Source organism: Columba livia, chromosome 14 (genome assembly GCF_036013475.1).
Source record: "Columba livia isolate bColLiv1 breed racing homer chromosome 14, bColLiv1.pat.W.v2, whole genome shotgun sequence".
Taxonomy (NCBI): Eukaryota; Metazoa; Chordata; class Aves; order Columbiformes; family Columbidae; genus Columba; species Columba livia.
Genome location: NC_088615.1, coordinates 19,729,940 through 19,750,782, shown reverse-complemented (window position 1 = coordinate 19,750,782; position 20,843 = coordinate 19,729,940). Strand labels below are relative to the sequence as shown.

The 20,843-nt window shown below is 44.5% G+C and overlaps 1 protein-coding gene across 1 annotated transcript; it reads left to right on the top strand.

Annotated features, from left to right (window-relative positions):
* The first annotated feature begins 735 nt into the window (after positions 1–735).
* On the top strand, positions 736–12,660 carry NPM1 (nucleophosmin 1). Its single transcript, XM_005503587.3, has 11 exons — positions 736–919; positions 1,677–1,756; positions 4,493–4,612; positions 4,997–5,090; positions 5,808–5,911; positions 6,443–6,507; positions 6,999–7,053; positions 8,618–8,707; positions 9,020–9,121; positions 11,268–11,342; positions 12,304–12,660. The coding sequence occupies exons 1-11, from the start codon at positions 856–858 to the stop codon at positions 12,340–12,342; spliced, it is 888 nt and encodes a 295-aa protein (XP_005503644.1). The 5' UTR covers positions 736–855; the 3' UTR covers positions 12,343–12,660.
* The last annotated feature ends 8,183 nt before the right edge of the window (positions 12,661–20,843 follow it).

Here is a 20,843-nt window from a genome sequence, read left to right as displayed (position 1 = left end):
AAACTTGCTGCTCGCTGGTCCTGAGAGCCCAGCAGCACAGGCAGCAGTAACTCAGAATGGCAGCTCCCCCAAACAGGTGTGGAGACAGGAAAGTGGCTGCTTTTCAAGGTTTTAAACTAAAGCTGACAAGGGCTGTGAGCTCATGGACATTTACGGTGCCTGAAGGTGGGTGGTTGGTGCCACTGCGGAGATGAGGTCCTCAGGGCCCTGGGTCAGTACCAGGGTTGGGTTAATGCTTGGACTCGATGAAATTAAAGGTCTTTTCCAAACAAAATGGTTCTACGGTGCACACAATAAAACACCGAGAGCGTCCCACTAAGACAAGGCCTTCCCCAGGCCCGGGGAGGCATCCGGGCGGCCCAGCGGGACGCACTCAGACACCGCGCGCCCAGGCCCCGCCCCCCCGGAGCCGCCGGGTCCACCCCGCCGGGCCCCCGCAGGCATTTCATGCCGCTGCCCGGCCGCTCCCTTCAGGTGACAGCGGCGAGCGGGCACCTGCGTGGGCGGCGCTCGCTCCCCTCTCCCCGCACGCTGGCGAGGCCCCGCCGGCCCCACGCGCGGCAGAGCAGCGAGTGTCCCCGCGGCCCGCGCCACCCCCTCCCGGCCGCCTCCATCTTGAGGCGCCGCAGCCCCGCAGGGCGCTGCGGACCGCGCTCGCCACCCTCCTCCGCGCTCGCGGGCGGCGCATGCGCAGAGGCCGCACGGCGGGACGAGAGGAGGCGTGGCCGGCGCGCGGGTCTCGCGAGAGCTCGCGGGCTATATCTGGGAGTGGGCGGGCACGCCGCTTCCTTTAGTGCGCGTCCGCCCGCAGCGCAGCACCGCCGTCCGCGCCTCCCGCCGCAGCAGGCCGAGAAGATGGAGGACAGCGCCATGGACATGGAGAGCATGGGCCCCCTGCGCCCGCAGACCTTCCTTTTCGGTAACGGCCTGTGGCTCCCCCAGCTTCGCGTTCCCCGTGCCTGCTGGTCCTTCTCGCCCGCTTCCTCAGTCCTTGGGGCTGAGCGAGAGGCGGTCCGAGGCGGCGGGGCCGGCGTGGGGGCCGCGGTCTGGTGTGGGCCTTACGCGGCGCCTCAGCGGGGCGGGAGGCTGAGAGGGGCCTTGTGGGGCGAGGGGTCATGCGGCGGCCGCGGCCGTTGGCGTCGCGCGCTGCCCCACGTGGCGTGCTGTTCGCACGTGGCGGTGGCGCGGCCCGGCCCCGCGTTCTTTTGTTCTTCGCACCGCCCGCCCGTTTTCCCGCTCGTTCCGGTGGGCGCGGGCGCGCTCGGAGCAGCCGGCTGCCGAGCACATGGCGCGGCGGGCGGTGGAGCACGTGGAGGATGACGGGCTGTGGCGCGCCCGCCGGTCCCGGGGGAGGCCCGACCGCTGCCGTGTGGCGTCCCGGGAGAGGTTCTGTCCCCGGGCAGCGCGGAGAGCGTGGATCGCGAACGGTCTGCCGGCGGATGGGCTTTAACGGAGCAGGCTGGGAACTGCGAGGCTGGCCGTAGGCCGTGGGCTCGCCTGGGCTTTTCCCCATCCCACGTGCTTCTTCTCCTGTGCGCCTGGAGTGCCGTTGGTTTTCCGTCCAAGTGCGGAGCAATAAAGCAGCAAGTTTTAAAATAAGGAGTGGCTAGCAAATACCACGTGTAAATAAAATAGTATGCTTATAATTTAATGTGTTGTTTTTTTGTTTTCTTCAGGCTGTGAGCTTAAAGCAGACAAGGAGTATCAGTTCAAAGTAGACGATGAAGAAAATGAGCATCAGTTATCTTTGAGAACGGCAAGTATCTTTTTTTATTTTTTAGTCATTGATGTGTGATATTTTGAGACGTGAGTTTTTTAATGTACATTTGTTTCCTTTAATAAGTTTATTTTACTGGTATTTTTATGTGAACCTGTTAAAATAATAAGCTATTCTTATTGGGAGTGGAGCATATAATGTCACCCAAAATATTTGCTGTGTTGGAATAAAAAAGTTAAAATATCCACTGATGTTTTATTGTTTACAGCAAGCAGTGCGAGGCTGGAAAAGTTTAAAAATAAATTTACAGTAGGGTAACATATGTGTACTATTTGGAATTAAAGGCTGGAGTATACACTGACATCTCTAATACAATGGTTCAAATGCTACAGGAGCATAGGGAAAGGATAGACTTACGAGAATCATGCATGGGCACATTTTAGCAGAATTTATTAGAAACTTTATTTTGAAAAGCTTTTCCATATATTCTCCAAATAGAATTCCAGTAACATTTTTTTCCCTAAGCAGCTAATAACTAAGGGGGAAGAAGGTTTATGTTTTGACTTATTGTCCCTAGTGTTATTTTCTCTAAGGATGTAACTGGGAAATGCTTGGTTTCGTTCAGCTAGTTCATCTAACAGACTATTCACTGAGCATGGTAACCCTGGAAATCAGGATCTGTTCATTGAGAGTGCCTACACATGTCCTTAAATCTTTCTGCAACCACACAAGCGAGATAGAATATTTTAAGGCCTTTGTTCTGGCCTGTGCGTGTTACTTTTCGTTAACAGAATGATAATATGCCACAACTTCAGGGTCAAAGAATTAAAGAGCTGTAGCATCTCTTTGCTTTAGGGTTTATTACAATTTAAACACAGAGATGCCTTAATGATACCTGAAAACAAATGAGTGTTATAATTGTGGATTAATTCCTACAGCAGAATTGCTTCCTACAGGAGACTTGTGCAATAACACTATCCAAACTTATTCGCAGTGGTACTTAGAACACTTACACAGTTAGTGAATCATGTGCCTTAAGTCCTTGCATTTTATGAAGATTACAGCCTTGGCAATGACTAATTTGTTCTTAATTAGGATGTCCTTTGAGGGAAGAATATAACAGTAGAGTGTGTATAGGACAAGTTTATGTGGCTAGTTCTCATATTTGAATGTTTTTCCTGTAGATGTAATTAATCAGTGATACTCAAATTGTATGGCCTTATCCAAAAATCCTATTTTTTGGAAAATTACCTGGAGCATCTCTTTTGATGGTGTGCATTCTTCTCAGGGGATGAAGCAGATTGGATGCATAACCAATACTTAGTTTTTATGGTTGTAGGAAAAAAGTCTTAATTCAATAACCTGTCATTTTAAAGGCAAAATATGATGTATAGGAGAAATGGAGGTTGAAATAACAAATGACAAACTAGAAATGTCTGAGGCCTGCAAGATCTTAAACATAACTACAAACAGGACATACCTTGGCAAGTGGAGGAAGGAGTTGATGGAAGGTAAAGTGTGAAGGTAGCGAATACTCGGTTACTGATCTGTGCACCTGATAAGATTAGTTACATAAAGATTGGCACATTAGTTAAGATATAATTGTGGAGATGGGTGTGAGGTACAGAAAGAGGTGGGGAGGAAACAAGGCTAAAATTGAAAGGGCGGGAGGATGGAAATGTGTAAAGGTGGAAAGTGACATGAGGGTTTCTGTAAGTGTCTTACCAGTGACAGCTGAGAACATAAAGAGGGATGGTCACTGCCTCATTGCATGTTTATTGCCAGTGTGTGTTCCTTCAATGCAGAAATAAAAGTACATGAATGGATACTTTTAATAGTAAGTGCTGCAGTATTGCTTGGACTGGTGCAAATGACAGGAGTAACTGGTGGTGGAGGGCATGCTTTTAAATTCTTGTCCTGGTGGGCAGTTACACCAACTGAATAGGTTATTGTAGTTGTCAGCCTATTTGAAGGTGAGATCAGTGCAACAATTTGCCTCTTTACACTTACAGTAAGAGAACTTGTAGGGAGTACTGAATTCTGTATTCTGTTTCTCAGCGTTCAGCCTGATACATCTTGTCTGGGTTGCTATAGTGTGGGTAAAACTATGCTCTTGGAGAATGGGAGCTTAGGTGTCTCTGCTTGAAATGTTTACGCCCACATCTTCCAGGGAGGGTGAAAGCTTTCTTGTCACGAGCATTGGGAAAGGAAACACAGCCTTGTTCACTGGTCTTGGGAATAATTGTAATACTTCAAGGGATTCTTGGTTTTCACACCTCTTGCATGTAATCCTGACTCAGATGTCAGAGGTTCAGAGAACTGGAATTTCAGGCCTGTCCCATGTCTGTCATTCATTTGCCTCCCTGCAGCTATGATTTTGAATCTTCACAAAGTGCCAGACTTGCACCCAGGGTAAGGAATCCAGGCACTTGAAATTTGAATGCTCTGGAACAACAGCTCCAGTCCTTGGTAAATTAATGCAGAAGGCATGTGCATAAATGACAGCACTGAATTGAGCATGTGTTCAGTCTCAAGACTGAATGTCAAATAAGCAAAAAGCATGTAGTGTCGTAAAAAGTGAAGCAATTGGCAGATGAAACATGACAGAAAGGATAAGGGTAAGGGTGGTGGTTCTGTAGTAGTGATAGCAGTTGTTGTCCTTCTTCTACACTTGCATTTGTACTTCTTCCCTTCGGCAGTTAATGTACTTTAGTTTAAAAGACTTCAGAATATTTGGGAAGATTCTCAGAATGTCCACTCTTCTTAACTTCACAGGTTACTTTAGGGGCTGGAGCCAAAGACGAATTACATGTTGTAGAAGCAGAAGCACTGGACTATGAAGGCAACCCTGTTAAAGTAGTACTGGCATCTCTGAAAATGTCAGTGCAGCCTACAGTAAGTACAGGAACCTGGGAAAATCTACAATAAATTTGATCTCCGATGATACATTTTTATAAATAAGTTTTAGTAATTATGCACATAATCTCTATGTATTCAAATGTATGTGTTTGCAGGCAGCTGCATCTGTAGCCTGTCTTGATTTCTTTGAATCAGTGTTACTGATGTTGTACAAGTGGAACTCCACAGTGCTGGGGGTGGATGAGTGGATAATGTTCAAGTTGGTAATGCTGCTGAGTAGAAACAAATGTGGATAGGTCTGGTGGCTATATTAGGGAGCCTACAGATGTTTGTGCTCCTGGTTTCATTAGAATGGATTATCTGTTAAGCATTCTTTGTCTAATATTTGAATAAATAAAGTGATGGGGTTTTTTTGCTTAGGTTTCATTAGGTGGCTTTGAGATCACACCGCCAGTGGCCTTGAGGTTGAAATGTGGTTCAGGGCCTGTTTACATCAGCGGTCAACATCTTGTAGGTATGTGTTACTTGGTTGCTAATCTGTGATCTTGCTAACCTGTCAGCACCAACAGAACTTAGATGATGTATCTGATATCTCAAGCGGTACTTTCTCTAAAACTGACCCTCTGAATCTTTAATTCCCTGTCTTCAGAGGTGTGAGGTAACTGTGGGACAAAGGAGTTCAGAGAAATGCTTGCCTACCTTTTCTTGCCCTGTGTTTTTTTGTGGATAAAGGGGGGAGTTTGTCAGCCTTGCAGTTTGAGTTCTAATCGCTCTCCTTACAAATGGGTTCTAGGTTCACAGTGTGTCCCACAGCAGAAAGCTGAGAGCTTTCTGCTTCTCAGTTGAGAGTCTGAGGAGACTGCCTATGAAAGTTTTGAGTTTGCACCAAAAACTAAGCCAGGACTAACCTCCTTAGTAGAATTGTCTTTGAAACTGGTCTTTAGAAGTTCTCTTAAATGTCTCTCCTTAGAAATTGAGAAAATGTAATTCTTGGCTTTCTGTAGCTTATTTTCTGTGAGGAATGTTACAGGCAGTTCATGGTTATTCACCCGTTTTGGATCTCAGTGGTTAGTTTGCTAGTAAGAAGCTTCTTCCTGTTGATTCAGTATCTCAGTAAGTAAGACCTTGCCTATTTAGTTGTGGGTGACACTCTTCTGTTTGTTTCTTACTAGCAATCTTGTTTTAACTGTTCTTAAATGGAGTTTTTTATACATTGCCATCATTTTATCAGCATTAGAGGAGGAACCAGAATCAGATGATGAGGAAGATGATACAAAAATTGTGAACACTTCGACAAAGAGACCAGCAAGTGGAGGAGGAGCCAAAACACCACAGGTACATATACTTTCAGTCACCTTGTCTGCAGAATTTTCTTGTGGTTTGATAGTAATGCTGCCTCTAGGAGCAAGCAGTTAGATGGTTTGCTGTGATTATATACTAGGTGGCCTGTTGACATCTGTGGGGAAGAATTGTGGTTTGAGTCTTGACAAGTACTCATTTACGGAAGTGTAGTTAAGTACTGATAGTTACCAGAGCTTTGCTGGAAGGGCTAATATGAAAGCTAATTTATGTGGAAGTTTTGTCCACTGCAGTAACTGGGTATGTGCAGATTCTGGTATAAACATCAGTGTTCTGCAAGAGTTTAAATGCTGATTGAAGCTCTTTAGTGTAGAAGAAAGGGTTCATGTGCTCAGAGCATGCTGTAAATTTGTCAATAGCTTTTTGGCTTGGCAGCTGTAACTTGTTTTTTAGTTAAAATGGTGGAAGATTAGTCTTGTAATTAATGCCACAGATCATTTTGGATCAAGGTTGCTGTTTACTAAGACAAAATGGTATTGACATTTAACATACTTGATATTTTTAAAGAAAAAGCCAAAATTGTCAGAAGATGATGAGGAGGATGATGAAGATGACGATGATGAGGATGATGAGTATGTACTCTTGTTTTGATAATGTATTTTGAAATACAGGGTTAATTTTCAGGATGAGTTGTGACATAACTGGATGTTAAGTGAGCAAACTACTTTTTTATCTTGGCTACAAAAATAAGTAGAATTACCTCAAGTTTATCACCAATGTAAACTAAATTAATGTTGTTCAGATGTGTCATGCTGGGTGATGAAACTTAGTTTTATATAATTCATTAACATTTAATACATTTAGAATGTCTTTATTATTAGTCAAAGTCCTAAGATACACGCCTTCAGTATTAAAGCAGAAGGGGATGCATTTAACTGCTTTAACAGTAGGAAGTAGAGTATTTGGCCTAACTAACACCTTGCCACATGTTAAAACAAGGTATAAGGTAGACTTGGGAAGATGACTTGCTCCCTTCATGAGTAAAACATGTTATTGGGGAGGAAAGTGGTTAAAGCTGTGAGTATGAATCCTGAGTTGTGAGTGACTACCTTTCCAATTCTAGTGATGAGGACGACTTGGAGGATGATGAGGAAGAAATAAAAACACCAATGAAGAAAGTAAGTGCCATATATATCTATATATACACACACATTGTGACAGTCTTCACCCATGAAAGTGAAGTTAAACAGCCTGTTTAAATAAACTTGAAAGGAAGTGAGTGGTAAGACCAGATGGACTTAATACCTGCAGCTAAGTTTATTCAGATGGGGAGCAAGTGCTAACACCCTTTGACTTGCTAATAGGTGTTTATTAACTGTCCTGATGGAGTCATCTTTGAGGATTCCTACAAAGACCCCTGAAACAGAAGGGGGGGTATTGTAGTTGAACCTGGCAGGCGGCTAAACACCACACACAGCTGAAACCAGGACAGGGAATGAGGGGAAGCTGTCTTTGTGTAAGTGAGATAAGTGTTGGCATTTGCACTCCGCATTTATTGTAATGCAGAAGCTAATTGAGGTGTCCTCTTAGAGTAATGTTCTGTTTTATTATGGGCTATGTATCAGTATAAGGGATGACAGTAATTGGGCAGATAGTCCCTTAATGAGTTTAAGCACAGCTATTTTGGAATACGTGAATGGGATGCTTTGGATTTAGCTTAGCCTATGTAAAGAAATTGTAATTGGCCATTAGAACATGGGTGTGAATGTATATCCAATCCGTATGGAATGGCTGATTCTTAAGGGCATGTGGGTATACCTGCAGTTGCTAGACTCGCATGATTCTGTGTTGGCTACTAAAGCAGACAGAATCCTGCTCAAAGATGTGGCTTGTGCTTTGCCATTTCAGTTAGCCCTTCATGCTGTGAAAAAGGTCTTGCTAGCAGCCTAACTTTCAATAAAAAGGAGATCTAGATCTGTCTGCCCATTGGAAAAGGTTCACTTCAGTCAGCCAAGTGCTCAGATGTGAGTTTACATCAGCCCTTGAGTGCCATCTGGTGGTAAAATAGGACAGCTTCACAACTGCAGAGGTAGAAGGTAGTAATTTGTTTGAACTTGTGTACTTTGGTGTGAATTTATGTGTTTGTATCTGCTGTTTAGAAACAAGTGTTTAATGTTTTACTTCATTATTTGCTGCTCTGTCCTAATGAATTACTGTAGGTGATAGTGCACAATAGTTTAAGGCTTGTTGAAGACAATCTGAACTGCAGGTTTCCTGCCATCTAATTAAATCTAGTGTGGCTGAATGAAATGGTCCCTTGATTTATGTAGAAATATAAGAATCCAATTTGTAAGTATACATGTGACATTGCCAGTGACATCTGAGATGTTTCTGTATGAAGTGCCAAACAAGAGGTAATGGTTATGTTACAGAAGACAAGCACCAAGTCAGATCTTGGAATTGCGGTGCCACCTAGAATTAGTTCCATGCCATATCTGCCCCCAAATAACAAAATTTGATTGTTTCTATATTGTGCTGTACTAGTAGTTTTTCATTTGTCTTCCTGCAGCATACATATTTTGCTTAAATAGTTGATGCTGATCATTATGTATGGGCAATAATGCTTTTTTTGTTGAAGGTTAAATGGTATGTATTTGTCACTAAGTCTTGAGTATTATGTTCACAAGCTTAAAACTGATAGCAGTTTTTCATGGCAAATAACCGTAAGTGCTTTCTCTGCAGCCTGTCCGTGAGGCTTCAGGAAAAAATATGCAGAAAGCAAAGCAAAATGGAAAAGACTCTAAGCCGTCCACACCATCATCTAAATCAAAAGTAAGTGATGACAACTGAGTAAAACAACTGTCTATTCCCGTTTGGAAGCTAGTTTTCTCGCTGAATGCTAAGTATACTAACCATTAAGTTAGGTTTTTGAATCTTAATATGAAGCATTCAGGGGATACTGTTTATTGCTTCAGGTTCACCTGTGAAACTCTTCAATGGTCAATATATAACTATGACAGCCAAGATTTGAAATCAGTTGTGCTGTCCCGTGTGAATATTGGTGATCCTATGGTTAAATCTACAAGTCTCCGGGCTTTTTCTGTAGTATGTATGTGTAAGTTCCTAATGAAACTAATCTTTCAGACTCCAGATTCCAAGAAGGATAAAACTCTAACTCCAAAAACACCGAAAGTCCCTCTGTCGTTAGAGGAGATTAAAGCAAAAATGCAAGCGTCCATAGATAAGGTGAGTTTTTTGAAATGTAGGTTTGTCAGCTTTATTTTTAGACTTCCGTAAGTCAGAGGAACTGGATGTTTTTAAGAAGTGGTTGCATGTCACTGGTTGCTGTGCTGTTACCTCAGAGTATGTTGATGTTGAAGCTCAGAATGGAAAATTCATGTGGGACAAAAAAAAAAGCCTTTGTACTCATGCTAAACAAAAACACTGTTTTGTAGTTTGATTTTTTTATTCCTCCAGTAGTGGTGATCGGTAATTAGATGTTAGTGGATGATCTCAGTTAAAATTTGGGGGGAATAAAAAACAAAACAAAAAAAAAATACAAACCAAAAAACCCAAACAAACCCCAAACCAACAAAATATTAAAACCAAAGGTGTCTTAACTAGAGCGTACATTTTTTTAGGCAACTAGAATAAAGCAGAGTTTCTCACATGCTTGGAATAGCTTGGTCTTGAAGCAGTTTCCAACTTAGATATCCAGATGCTTGTAAGTCCTTGAAACTTCCAGAAGGGGGAGATAGGTGCTTGTGGTATCCATTAATGAATCAATGAAAACCTGAAACATTTGCTTTCTGAACTGGAGGTCTAGGGTTAATTGAGTCTCCCCTCAGTGGATGTTTCATCTTTTGAAGGTCACAGAGCAGTCACTCAGCTTCTGGTTACTGTCAGCCCTGACTAGCACTTCATGGTTGTGTGTATGAGTATTCTTCTTAGCTGCTATTTAAGTACAAGAAATAAAATTGCATTTTAGTTATAGGCTGGTTGGAGAAAAGTGTAATGGGTAAAAGCAGTTCGTTCCCCCTTAGCCAAGTTTGAAAGCTGTATGCTTGCTAGGGCTGCAGTTGAGTACACATCTGTTCTGCAGAATATGTGTTAATGAGGACCTGACATCTGGACTATGTGAATTCTGGTTTTACTTCACTACTCGGGAGTGTGCGTATGGATCATATGCTCGTTTGTAACTAAACCAGATTCTTTGCTCTGAAGAATTGTGTGTTTATGTGGGAGTATTTTTGTGTGTGGGTTTTGTTTTTTGTTTTGGTTTGGTCTGAGATTAAAAACCTTTCCTCCCTTACATTGGCAGTCAAGTCATCTAAAGAAGTAGGATTATCTCCTGCTAAGATTCTTGGCATTTTGGGGCAGTTTTGTCCCAGGAAATGCAAAATAAGGCAAAAGGTGTTTGAGTATAGAGTGAATACAAAGTGAATAATGACAGCTTGCGATCAGGATCGAAATGCATATCCCTAAGTTGTGAACCTGACGGTGATGGATGGTGTTGTTCTGCCAGGTCAAACTAACATCTTGATCTAGTGACGCTGGGTAGTTTTTTGTGTATCTCAGAGGAGGCAGGATTAGTGGTGTTTCTGCAGTGCAAGCAGAAGTGCCAAGCTGCTCGTGGTAGGCAGATGTCCCTATGGAGGGAAGCACACAGACCAGATAACTGACATAGAGCTTTAGAATATATTTGCTGCTGCTGAAGAGTTTTTACTGGGAAATGCTGTGTAAGCACAAATGTGTAGAAGCAGCAGCAGGCAGCTTAATTTAATATTTTCCAAGATGGTGCTAGAACATACGTTAGTGTAAGGCAAAAGGTTTGTGCATTGCCATATACAATAGCATTTCTAACGGACAGCGAACAAACAAGTTAGCAGCTTTAAAAAACACAATTTCTGAGCCACAAAGACATGTCTCTAGAACAGTTTCTTAGATTCACAGGCCTAGTGTATTAGGATGAGTCTTAAAGAGCAAGTAGGAGATGGGTTGGTTTGTTGCTTTGGAGAGCTGAAGTTGAAGGATAGTAATGTTTCAGGTTTCATGCTCTTGTAAAAATCCGTAAATACGGAATTAGTTCAAGTTTGTCTGAATAGTGTATGAATTACTACAAACTTAGCAGTGGATGTTTACTGGGGTGTTTCTGAGCACGAGCAAAGATGCTTGTAGAGCCATTTTAGCGTGTAAGCACTCCTGTGGTAAATACCTGGTTACTGTAGAGAAGCAAACTTTTAAAAATGTTGTAAAAGCAGATTGGTTTGGGATGTTGCAAGGTGAGTTCGGTAAAATTCCACTTGTATTGCAAAGGCTTTAAGCTTCATAAGTTGTGTGTTGGAATCACTAAACGACCTGCATACATTAAAGCTTGCTTTTTTCAAAATAGGGCTCTTCCCTTCCGAAGCTGGAACCCAAATTTGCCAACTATGTTAAGAATTGCTTCAGGACGGAGGACCAGAAGGTAACTGAATTTTTGGAACTTGATAAAGTCCGAAAACTTGTATAATACAACCTGACGTAGGGATTCTTTTTCCACTTCTTAATCTTTACAAGCTTTGGACTGTTTCAGTGGGTTAGGAACCACAAACAATACTTCAAATTAAGTAAATGGGAAGGGTTTTAAGGGTTTAGTTGGCTAAGATGGGAAAGCTAATATTTTATTACATTTTTCCAGTTTTTATATGGTTGGTAAATTATCTCTTGCTTACTAAACCCACAGAATTTTCCTTTTGGCACCATATTGGCTAAGGAAATGAGCTGTGGTTTTCCTTGTTGCTGAATTTGGCCATCTAGACCAGTCTGCAGTTCAGCCTTTTGTTGGGGAGGGTGTCTGAGAGTGGAACTGTTCTGTGATGGAGATCATAGCTTTCTTGGTACGTTTTCTCCCAAAGTCAACTGAGCTCTTGTAGGAGGGTATCAGGAAGCAAGTTTCTGAATTACTCAACATACGCTAGGCCAAAATGGGTCTTAGATTTTCCTATTAAAATTCCTGTGAGTTAAAACTTTGTTCCCATGACGGAATTCCTTATGCTTTCCTGCTTCCCTCAGTGGTTCAGAGTAAACTTGTCTGATAGACAAATTGATAGGTTCTTGAAAGAGAGTTTAGAAGCAGTGAGCCTCAGCTACTGGAGTTGGTCTGACAGGAGCCAGGGTAGGCAGAGTTCAGCCAATATTTGCCTAGCGGGTCCACACCCATCCTCTCACTTACCTTCACTGAATTCCTGCTATTGTGACTTACTGTGAATAACAGTCTTCCAGCAGAAGGACCAAATGTCTTGCTTTCAACTTGATTTTCTCCGAAAGGAATGTATTTTTTTTTGCTGTAATTTAATGTCAATATTTTATGGTGTAAGTGGAGGTAGTAAATGGAAAATCATGAGAAAAATGGATTCCAGTTTCTAACTTTTTGTGTACACTTCCAGGTCATTCAAGCTCTCTGGCAGTGGAGACAGACTCTGTAAGAAAAGAAAACGGTTTAAACAGTTCATTAAAGTCTGCAGTCTTACTTCAGTAACCATTATTTGGCTGTCCTTTTTACAAATGCTGAAAGAGCTTTCCCTAACGTGTCTGATAAATGTCATCCAGGTTACCTTGCCAAGAATGTGTTGTCCAAAATGCCTGTTTAGTTTTTAAAGGCAGGACTCCACCCTCAGCTTCATTTTAAGTATGTATGGAATGTTTTGATAAGGCATGGTGTTGGTGGTGGTGGTCAGACAAATGGAAATGTTGGGGAGACTAAATGTATGTGGAAAAAAAATAAATTTTGGTATTTTAATAAAGTACTATCGTTTCTTTCTTTATGGGTTGGGGGTAGTGTACATGCTGAACCCAGAAGATAGCAAGGTTTAAGTTCCCATAGGAACTGCTGCTAAGTGTTTTAGCTACTTCCCTTTACCAAGTACCCATCAATCTCATTTATGTTGTCAACTTTAAAAGCAACTTTACTCCGATTCTGTAAGCTTTACAGCTATGAAGCAGAGGATTGGTGAGAAGACTTTAAGTGGTGAACGGGACTTTATTCTTGTCTGGAGGTGACCACTAATGATTGCCTAAAGCAGCCTTTCCTGCATCTCAGTTTCTGACCCACTTCATTGCTCTTTGGTTTGTGGTTTCTTCCTAACAACTGAGTTTGTAGGGCTTGTGACTCTGCTTGTAAAATGTAATACTCTTGATTTGGGAATCGCTGGCTGTGCTGTTCCTCCGAGGTGACTCCTGGGAGGGTCTTGGGGAGAAGGGAGCTGGGTGGAATGTCTGGAGAGCTCACTGGGGGAGAGCAGTGCCAGGGGGGACAATCCTGGGAGCCATGAGCAGCTTATCTCCAGCAAATCCCAAAAGCTTGGATGGGCAGGTAGTCTTATTACAATCCCTTTGGGCTTTTCTGACCGTTATTGCCTACCAACAGTACGTAAAGGCTGAGTTAAAATGAGCTTTTGGACCATTCTCAGTTGCCCTGTAAAGTAGAAATGCCGAGTTAAAAGGGCTTTCAGATAAAGGGGAGGAAAACATGGATATCGTGCCTGGCACTGAACTCTTCCTCAAGGCTCTTGTCTAAATGCTGTAACACCTCATGCTTGAATGCTATATATGTGTAGTAGCCCAGTGATGGTATGAAGACAGAATATTTTAAAAAACATTTAAGCAGTTGTATGGTAACTATTAAACTAATTTAATCCCTGCTATGTGTGAGAGTTAATGTAACTGCGTTCTGTTTTTCACAGCAGAAATACCCGACTTGAACAGAAGGGCGTTAAAGCAGGTTTAGCAGACAGAGGCTTTTTCCCACTTGAAGGACAGACAGTTGGGGTCCTACAGCACTTCTCAAAACATGGTAAAAACCTTTGCTGGGTCCTACTAATTGGGCATGGGGCCTTCTTTTACTGGCCGTTTTTCCTAAGCTTTTCTAGAAGCTGGATATGTAGTTTGCTTTGTAAAATTGTCACTGGAAATATATTTAAGTTTTGCTATTATTAAAACCTTAGTTGCTATAGTTGAGATTCTAGGCATGATGGAAACCAATGCAAGTCTCCAGAAGCAAATATTTCCCTTTGGAAAAACAAAGCCAAGCAGAGTGCATGGTAGAGGAGTGAAACACAGTGAAAGTCTAGTGTCAAAGATTTGTTTGAGCATAATTGCAGCATGTGAAGTGGCAGAGTATAAGGGTTTGAAACGCCTGGTTTGGTGGGGTTATGTCAATAGATGATGTCATATGCACAAGTGAGAGCAAATATCCCTGGTGAAATAGAGCTAATGGCAGAGACAGGCTTATTTAAGCAAAATTGCCCTCAATTTTGGCTGAAATAAGTGAAAATTGTACAGTAATTTCAGTAAGAGGCTACCCAGCCAATAAAATATTCAGAGTATTAAACACTGAAGAAAAGCTGGCATGTTGTCTGTCCATAGGTCACCAACGAAAGTGGGTCTGTGGGGGGCAGCCGCACAGCACAGGGGTTACAGGGGCAGGTGGAGCCTGTATGGGCACTTGTAAAGGGAAATATATTCCTGTGCTGTAGTCATGGTGTAACGTCACATTTCTGAGCATCATGAGGCATCTGCATCATGGCATAAAAATGTCTTCACTGGACCCTGGTTAGCTTGCTGTGGGTGTGCAGCACCACGCAGTGTGCAGCACTGTCCCTCGCTGCATGGTGCTGGCTGCAGCTGCTCCCTGTGGACTTACTTGATCTCCAAGTCTGGTGTTGCTGAGTGTCATTTCAGAGGAGGTGATAACAGAAGGATGCTGTCCTGCAGTAAAACAACCTTTTCCAGCTCTGGGAGCTCTTGGTCTGTGTCTTTGTCCTTTGAGGTATTAAAAAAAAAAAAAAGTGCTTGTGGCCACTTTGTCTTGCTCAGGGTTCTGTTTGCTCCTGTGAATCAAACCAGCTTGCCAAAATGGCACCTTGGACCCTGAGTGCTGAGATGAGTGCGGGGCTGTATTATTTGCCTGTGCTGCTTGGCTTGTTGTGGCCTTTGGAGAGGAACAACTGGAGTGTGGCTGGCAGAGGGTGGAAGGGAGTGTGTGTGGGCTGAGGTAACGGAAAACAGGGCCAGGATGGGTGGTGGTTCTGGGCTTCTTGCCACGCAGACAGTCCCTCGGGGGCTAAGTTCATGCTGGAACATGCTCCTTGTCCTCTCTAGAATCTTACCCAGATACCCCAAGCTATGTCCTGTCTCCTTTCAATGTGCCGTTAATGACTAGCAGCCGAACTCTCCCAGCTTCCCTCCTTCCCTGTGGAACAAGCGCACAGATCCTTACTCGTCTTGCCATTTTCCCAAGGAGGAATTTAAGACTGGATTCTACTTGATAAAATGTCACAGAAAAAGCTGCAAATGAATGGGGTGGTTTGGAGCTGAACATTCAATGGAGTGCCTTTCGTCCCTGGCCTGGTCTGGTGAGCAGTAGGTCCTGGCAAGTGCGAGGGCTTGTGTTGAGCGAGGTTTGGAGGTTTTGTGATCTGGTATTTGTTAAGACTGGCTTTGTCTGAGCCCTGGCTCTCGTAATCTGAACGAGGAGAGCTGAGCTTGCGTGACTGGGCCCAGGAGAAGCGGCTCCGGACTGCGAGGTGCGTCTGAAGGTGCCTGACTCGTCCTTTTTGCGGACAGCAGAGGGAATCCCCTGCAGTCACCGGGGCATCTTGCCTGTGCTTACAGTTCTGGCAGCAATTTTGTGTGTTTTGTTTTGTTAGATCAGCTCTTCAGTGACTGTTGGGGTTGTCTGTTATGCAAGAGGATTTTAGAGTGGATTTTAAGCCGTGACTTACTGGACCAAATAAATTGATCAAAATTATTACATGTTAGTTAAAATTATGAAAGTGTTTCATGGAGACCACTGGGCTCTTTTAATTACATCTGCACGTAGCCTGTGGTTGGTTGTAGGGGGATGACTTTTGCTCTGCTCCTTCCTTCAGAAACTTTTCCCCTTCCACCACTTCTCTCGGCTCTCCCTAACCAAGCCAGAGGAGCTTTTCTGGGAAAAGGATCCTGTAAAAACACAAAGACTGAGAAAGGGCGTTGAGTAAAAAAGGAAAAGAGTAGAAGGTGCTTGAGGGTTAGAAGTGAGGGGGGACCCAGGGTGACCATGTGGGTGGTGATGTGAGGCTCGGCCAGCCAAGGGAAGGGAAATCTGACGAAAGCAAGGAACACAGTTACGCCACTCGGAGCAGGATTGATGCACCTGGCTCATCTTGTTTGGTTATGCTTGTGCTACAAACTGTCTTTTTTCTTTTAAACCAAAGGCAATTCTGTGAGAAGGGTCCTGCAGTCCTACTCAAGATCCCTTCGGCTAAGTGCTGGGGCCCTAAGCCTGCCAAGCCCTATCCAGTTCTGTTGACTTATCTGGTATTTAGGAGAAAATAAATTTCTCTTGAATGAGGATATAAATTTTCAAAGGTATTTTAAAACTAAGTGTAAGGGTTTTTATTTTTTTTTTTAAATGAGAAATAACTGCAGGGAGAATTGGAGGCATATTGTAGCTTGTTGAGGTACTTGGCATTTCTCTGCTGCAGCCACTTATCTGTGCCTGGTTCACGTAACTTTTCCCATTACTCCCTACATTTGTCCCAAAGCTTTAACTGTGATATTTTCCCAAGAACGTCCTCGATGAGCAGCTTCTAGTGATGCAGATCATGCTATATTGAGGCAGTATATATTATGCCAGCATTGCTTTGAGTGTTGCTTCCCGAAGTATAATACTTGTGGCCTTTCACTGTTCCCTGTGTGCAGGTGCATGTGTGTGGACGCTGAGAACAGTGGACAACTACAGCTAATAGCTTTCAATCTAGTAATAAAGCCACCTCTGGCTTTTAGAATGTTCTTCCCTGCCCCTAAACTCTTTCCCCCATTCTTTTAAGCAATTATTTCAAATTTTCCGCAAGGAAACAGGTTTTAACTAAGTGACCCTCTCATAGCTAAGGGCAGTAACATGTCATGGGATCACCATGATGAAGGGGACCCAGCCCTTGTGATCTCCGGAGACCACAGAAGGACATGAAGATTCTTTTTTAGGGTTTCACACTAGGAGATATGCTTCTGTTTGTCCCCTTTGTGGTTCTGCATAGTCCCTTCCAACTCATTCCCAGTTCTCCATCTTGCTACAGCCTTCTCCTTGCTGACTTGGTCCATCCTCAGTCTTCTCTCTCTATTACTTCTGACCCTTCTCAGTTCCTCCTCCAGTCTTTCCCACCCATCGCTGTTGAGAGTAGCACTGTCTTTCCCTGGTCAGCCTTGGTCTCTCGGTCTCCAGAAAAAGCCTGAACACCATTGCAAATGTGGCGCTCCTGCGTGAATCTGTTCCCCCTTCGGTGTTGCTCGGCCAGGTGTCCCTGAGAGCACAAGAGGCTGGTGCCCTCATTTCAGCCCCGGTGAAGGGTGCTGGTGACAACAGCCCAGCCCAGCCCTGCCTTGCTGCTGGACCTCCAGCTGGATGGAGCATCCAGCCTTACATGCTTGTAGGGCTGTGACATGCTTGTGCATGCCCCAGGAGAATGGAGATGTCTCTTTGCTGACCTGTGACATTGATTTTCCAGGAAGAGGCCACGTTTGACTGTATTTTTGTGTGAACATGAAAGATGACCCACCCATCTGTTTTAATTTTTGAGCTCTTGCTCTGAAGCAAGGTGTGGCCTACAGCTCCTCTTCAGAAGGATTAGTGAAAACATACTTCTTCCGGTGTTGTCTTCAGAAAGAGCTGTCCTGTGTCTGCCTCAGGGCCCACCTCGAGTTGCTCCAAGGTTGCTCATTCAGTTGTGCCATCCCTGAGGACAGTGGCATGGGGCGTTGAGAGGTCTGGGATGTCACCATATGTCACAGTACCTGCTGTGTGCAACAATCCTTAACTGCCCCGGGGGTGACATGTGCCACATGTGGGGACACCGGTGGCCCTGAAGCCCCCACCTGAGTGTCCTGCCGGTGGGACACTGCCCAGAGCAGGAGCCCACGGTGGTGGCGTGGGACGGCATCGGCCATCCCAGAGCGAAGGAGGCTCCGCAGCCAAGGATTCAGATAGTGCCTTGCTGGAGACAGCTTAATTCAGGAGACTTCAGTCGAAGAGGTCTGTGTTCAAGAGCTGTCGAGCTGAAAAGCTCCAAGTTAAGGAAATGTTAAGTTTTGAAGCTTAACAGCTTGTGATTTTTTTGTTTGTATGTTTTGTTTTGTTTTATTTTAGGAAAAAATGAAACCATGGAGGAATATAAATCCAAGAATCTGAGCCCCAGGATTTAATGCAGCGCAAAGGCTGGAGAGTGGAATTTCCCACTTTTGTGTCGGGTTGTTTGCAGAGGTTTGCCTGCTCTTGCCTCCTCTCTGAAGCCTGGAAGCAGCTGCCATGTGCTCTCAGGGCAGAGCTGCAATGCTCCTGCTGGTGTGACCAAGGAGGAGCCCACCGAGGAACCACTCCACTGGTCTCTCCTTCAGCTTGACATGCCCACCACTTTCAGTGGTCTCTTTTTCCCTCATTGGGTTTGTGTCTATTATTTTTCTTACAAACTGATACACACCAGAGTAAGGGTTGCAGTGTGCTGGCTTCTCCTTCTGCATGGGGCCATGAGATGTGCATTTTCCATTATTTTGTTATTTTATGCTTATATTTGGCTTTTCAGGCTTCATTCTCCAAGGCAAGAGCTCCAAAAGGGATGTCCCCTGGTCATGGCGGTGAAAACTCCATCAAAGCTGGGCTGACACATCTGTGTGAGCTCTCACTCACCATTAAGGGACTTGAGATCATTCCTCACAGCTATTCTCTCCTTAATGCTGAATGATGGATGTGTTGTCTTTATCCAGGTTCCAGATAGAGACTTTCACCTCTCTCCAGCTGGTCTTCCCAGCAGTTGTTAAATAGCTAATATTTCCTTCTCAAAGGATGGGGTCATGCCACACCTACATCTCAGTAGTGCCAGTATTCAGGTTTCTTGCTGAAGACCTTAACCCAACCAGGTCCTGGGTCACCAGATGGGATTGATTCTTCTGTATTTGCAGGATTAGTGTCTCTCAGTCCTGGTGCCATCCCCACAGGCTGGTATGGTGTGGTGCAGCTCATGTGTTCCAGGTTGGCATCTGATTTGTAGGGATGGTAAAGCACAACTAAATGGTCACAAGATAAAAACTTGGTGAGCCTAAGTCACCCAGCAGTGAAAGCATTCTTTTGGGCTCTTTAGATTGGATATTAGGAAAACGTCCTTCCCAGAACGGGCTGTGGGGCATTGGAACAGGCTGCCCAGGGCAGTGGGGGAGTCACCATCCCTGGAGGGTTGAACTGACGGAGATGAGGTTCTCAGGACATGGGGCAGTGCTAGGGCTGGGTTATGGTTGGACTCGATGATCCTGAGGGTCTCTTCCAACCAAAACGATTCTATGAAAGCTCTATTACGCATGTTTTGCTTTAGTGTTTCAAATGCTTGGTGTAGGAATTCAGCATTTCTGCTTTCACTGTATTTACGCCTTTATTCGGTCTTGCAGTTCATTTCTTGTGCCTTCCTGCATTTTTAAAGTCCAGGAAACCAGCAGAGTGATTGCAGACACCCATCAGGTCTGTGCTGGGCTCCTTGGCTCCTCATCTGTCCCAGGGCTCGGTGAAATCCCAGTGTAAAAGCTGACGAAGTATGAATTGGGTTGCTTTTGTTCTTCCATGCGTGATTTGTTTATGTCCAGGGAGAAACCTCGGTGTGCTAAAACCTAAATTCCATCTGGAGTGAACTGGTAAGTGAGGCTGCCCCACGCCGTATGGTGTGCGGTGAAACCTGGGAGCGTCGTGGCTGAGCACCAGCACCTTTCCAGCCTCCCAGCTGCTGGGTGACAACCCGCAGTGAAGCAAGGTGCTGGGGACCAACCACAGCTGCAAAGCACTGAAATTCCTGAACACCGCATGCTCTTCTTGTGTTCAAACCATGCTGTCACAGAGGTACGGAGCTGCTGCTTTCTGCTGATACCCATAAGTGCGGGGCCAGCGTCGCCGGGTGTGTTAGCAGGGTTGGGGGCTGCAGAAAGCCAGCAAAGCCAACCAAGCTGCTCCTGGCGGCTCTGACCCCCCCAGGCTGAGCACCTTGCCCATGCGGTTGTTTGCAGGGCTCTGTCTCAGGCAACGCATTTTCATTTGGAAATGGCAGCTTTGCTCATTGACCTTTTGTATGGCCTTTCCCTCTCCTCTATGTATCAGCAGGGCTGTTGGCCATGCGGCCACATACCACACCAATGATTTGCAAATTGCTTGCAGTATTTTCATGTAAGTTTTATATATACATATATATATATATACACACACATCTATATGTCCATTCTTTGCACTTCCAGTGCTTCTGATCAGGGCTTTAGCCTGGTGCTTTGTGGCTGACAATCTGTGTCTGGACTGTTTGTTCTTCACAGTGTTCCCCCGCAAGGCTGTGGCTGAATGTCGTGGTGCTGAGGCTGAAGTCCTGTCCTCCCGGGTATCAGTTCAGGGTTATTTCGAGGTGGCTCCTCTGTCAAATGGCAGTAACTGCAAAGCGTTCCCTCCCTCCCAGCCTGTCTAGGCTACATGGTAGAAGTGTTTCTAAAATCCCTTCTTACCTTGGGATGAAGTTGCCTTTTTGTGTGTAAACTGGAGAAAGACAGAATAGGCACCACAGTCCCTTTAGAAGTTGTCTTTCCTTTTACCGAGGGTTTAGTTAAAATGTAGAAATCCTCTTCAAGCTGATTTTCAGTGAGAACTGCTTATTGAAATGACCCAAGGCTGGAGATGCAGAAGATGACAGGAACAAACAGCACACAGGTTTGCTTGCCAGCAGCAGGGCTGAGATTTAGAGCTGAACTTGGTCTTAGTAAAACCTCAGCCTGGGATTTTTCTTTTTATAGGCCCTGATGGCACGGCATACCAGGTACAGCAGGGCCGGATCCTGCGCCAGCCTTTGCTCCCGGCTTCTCATTTCCATCCCAAAGGCACGTCCAGTGGCTGGGACAGTTCCCATTGAATGGGTTTCATGCTCTGAGCCATGTC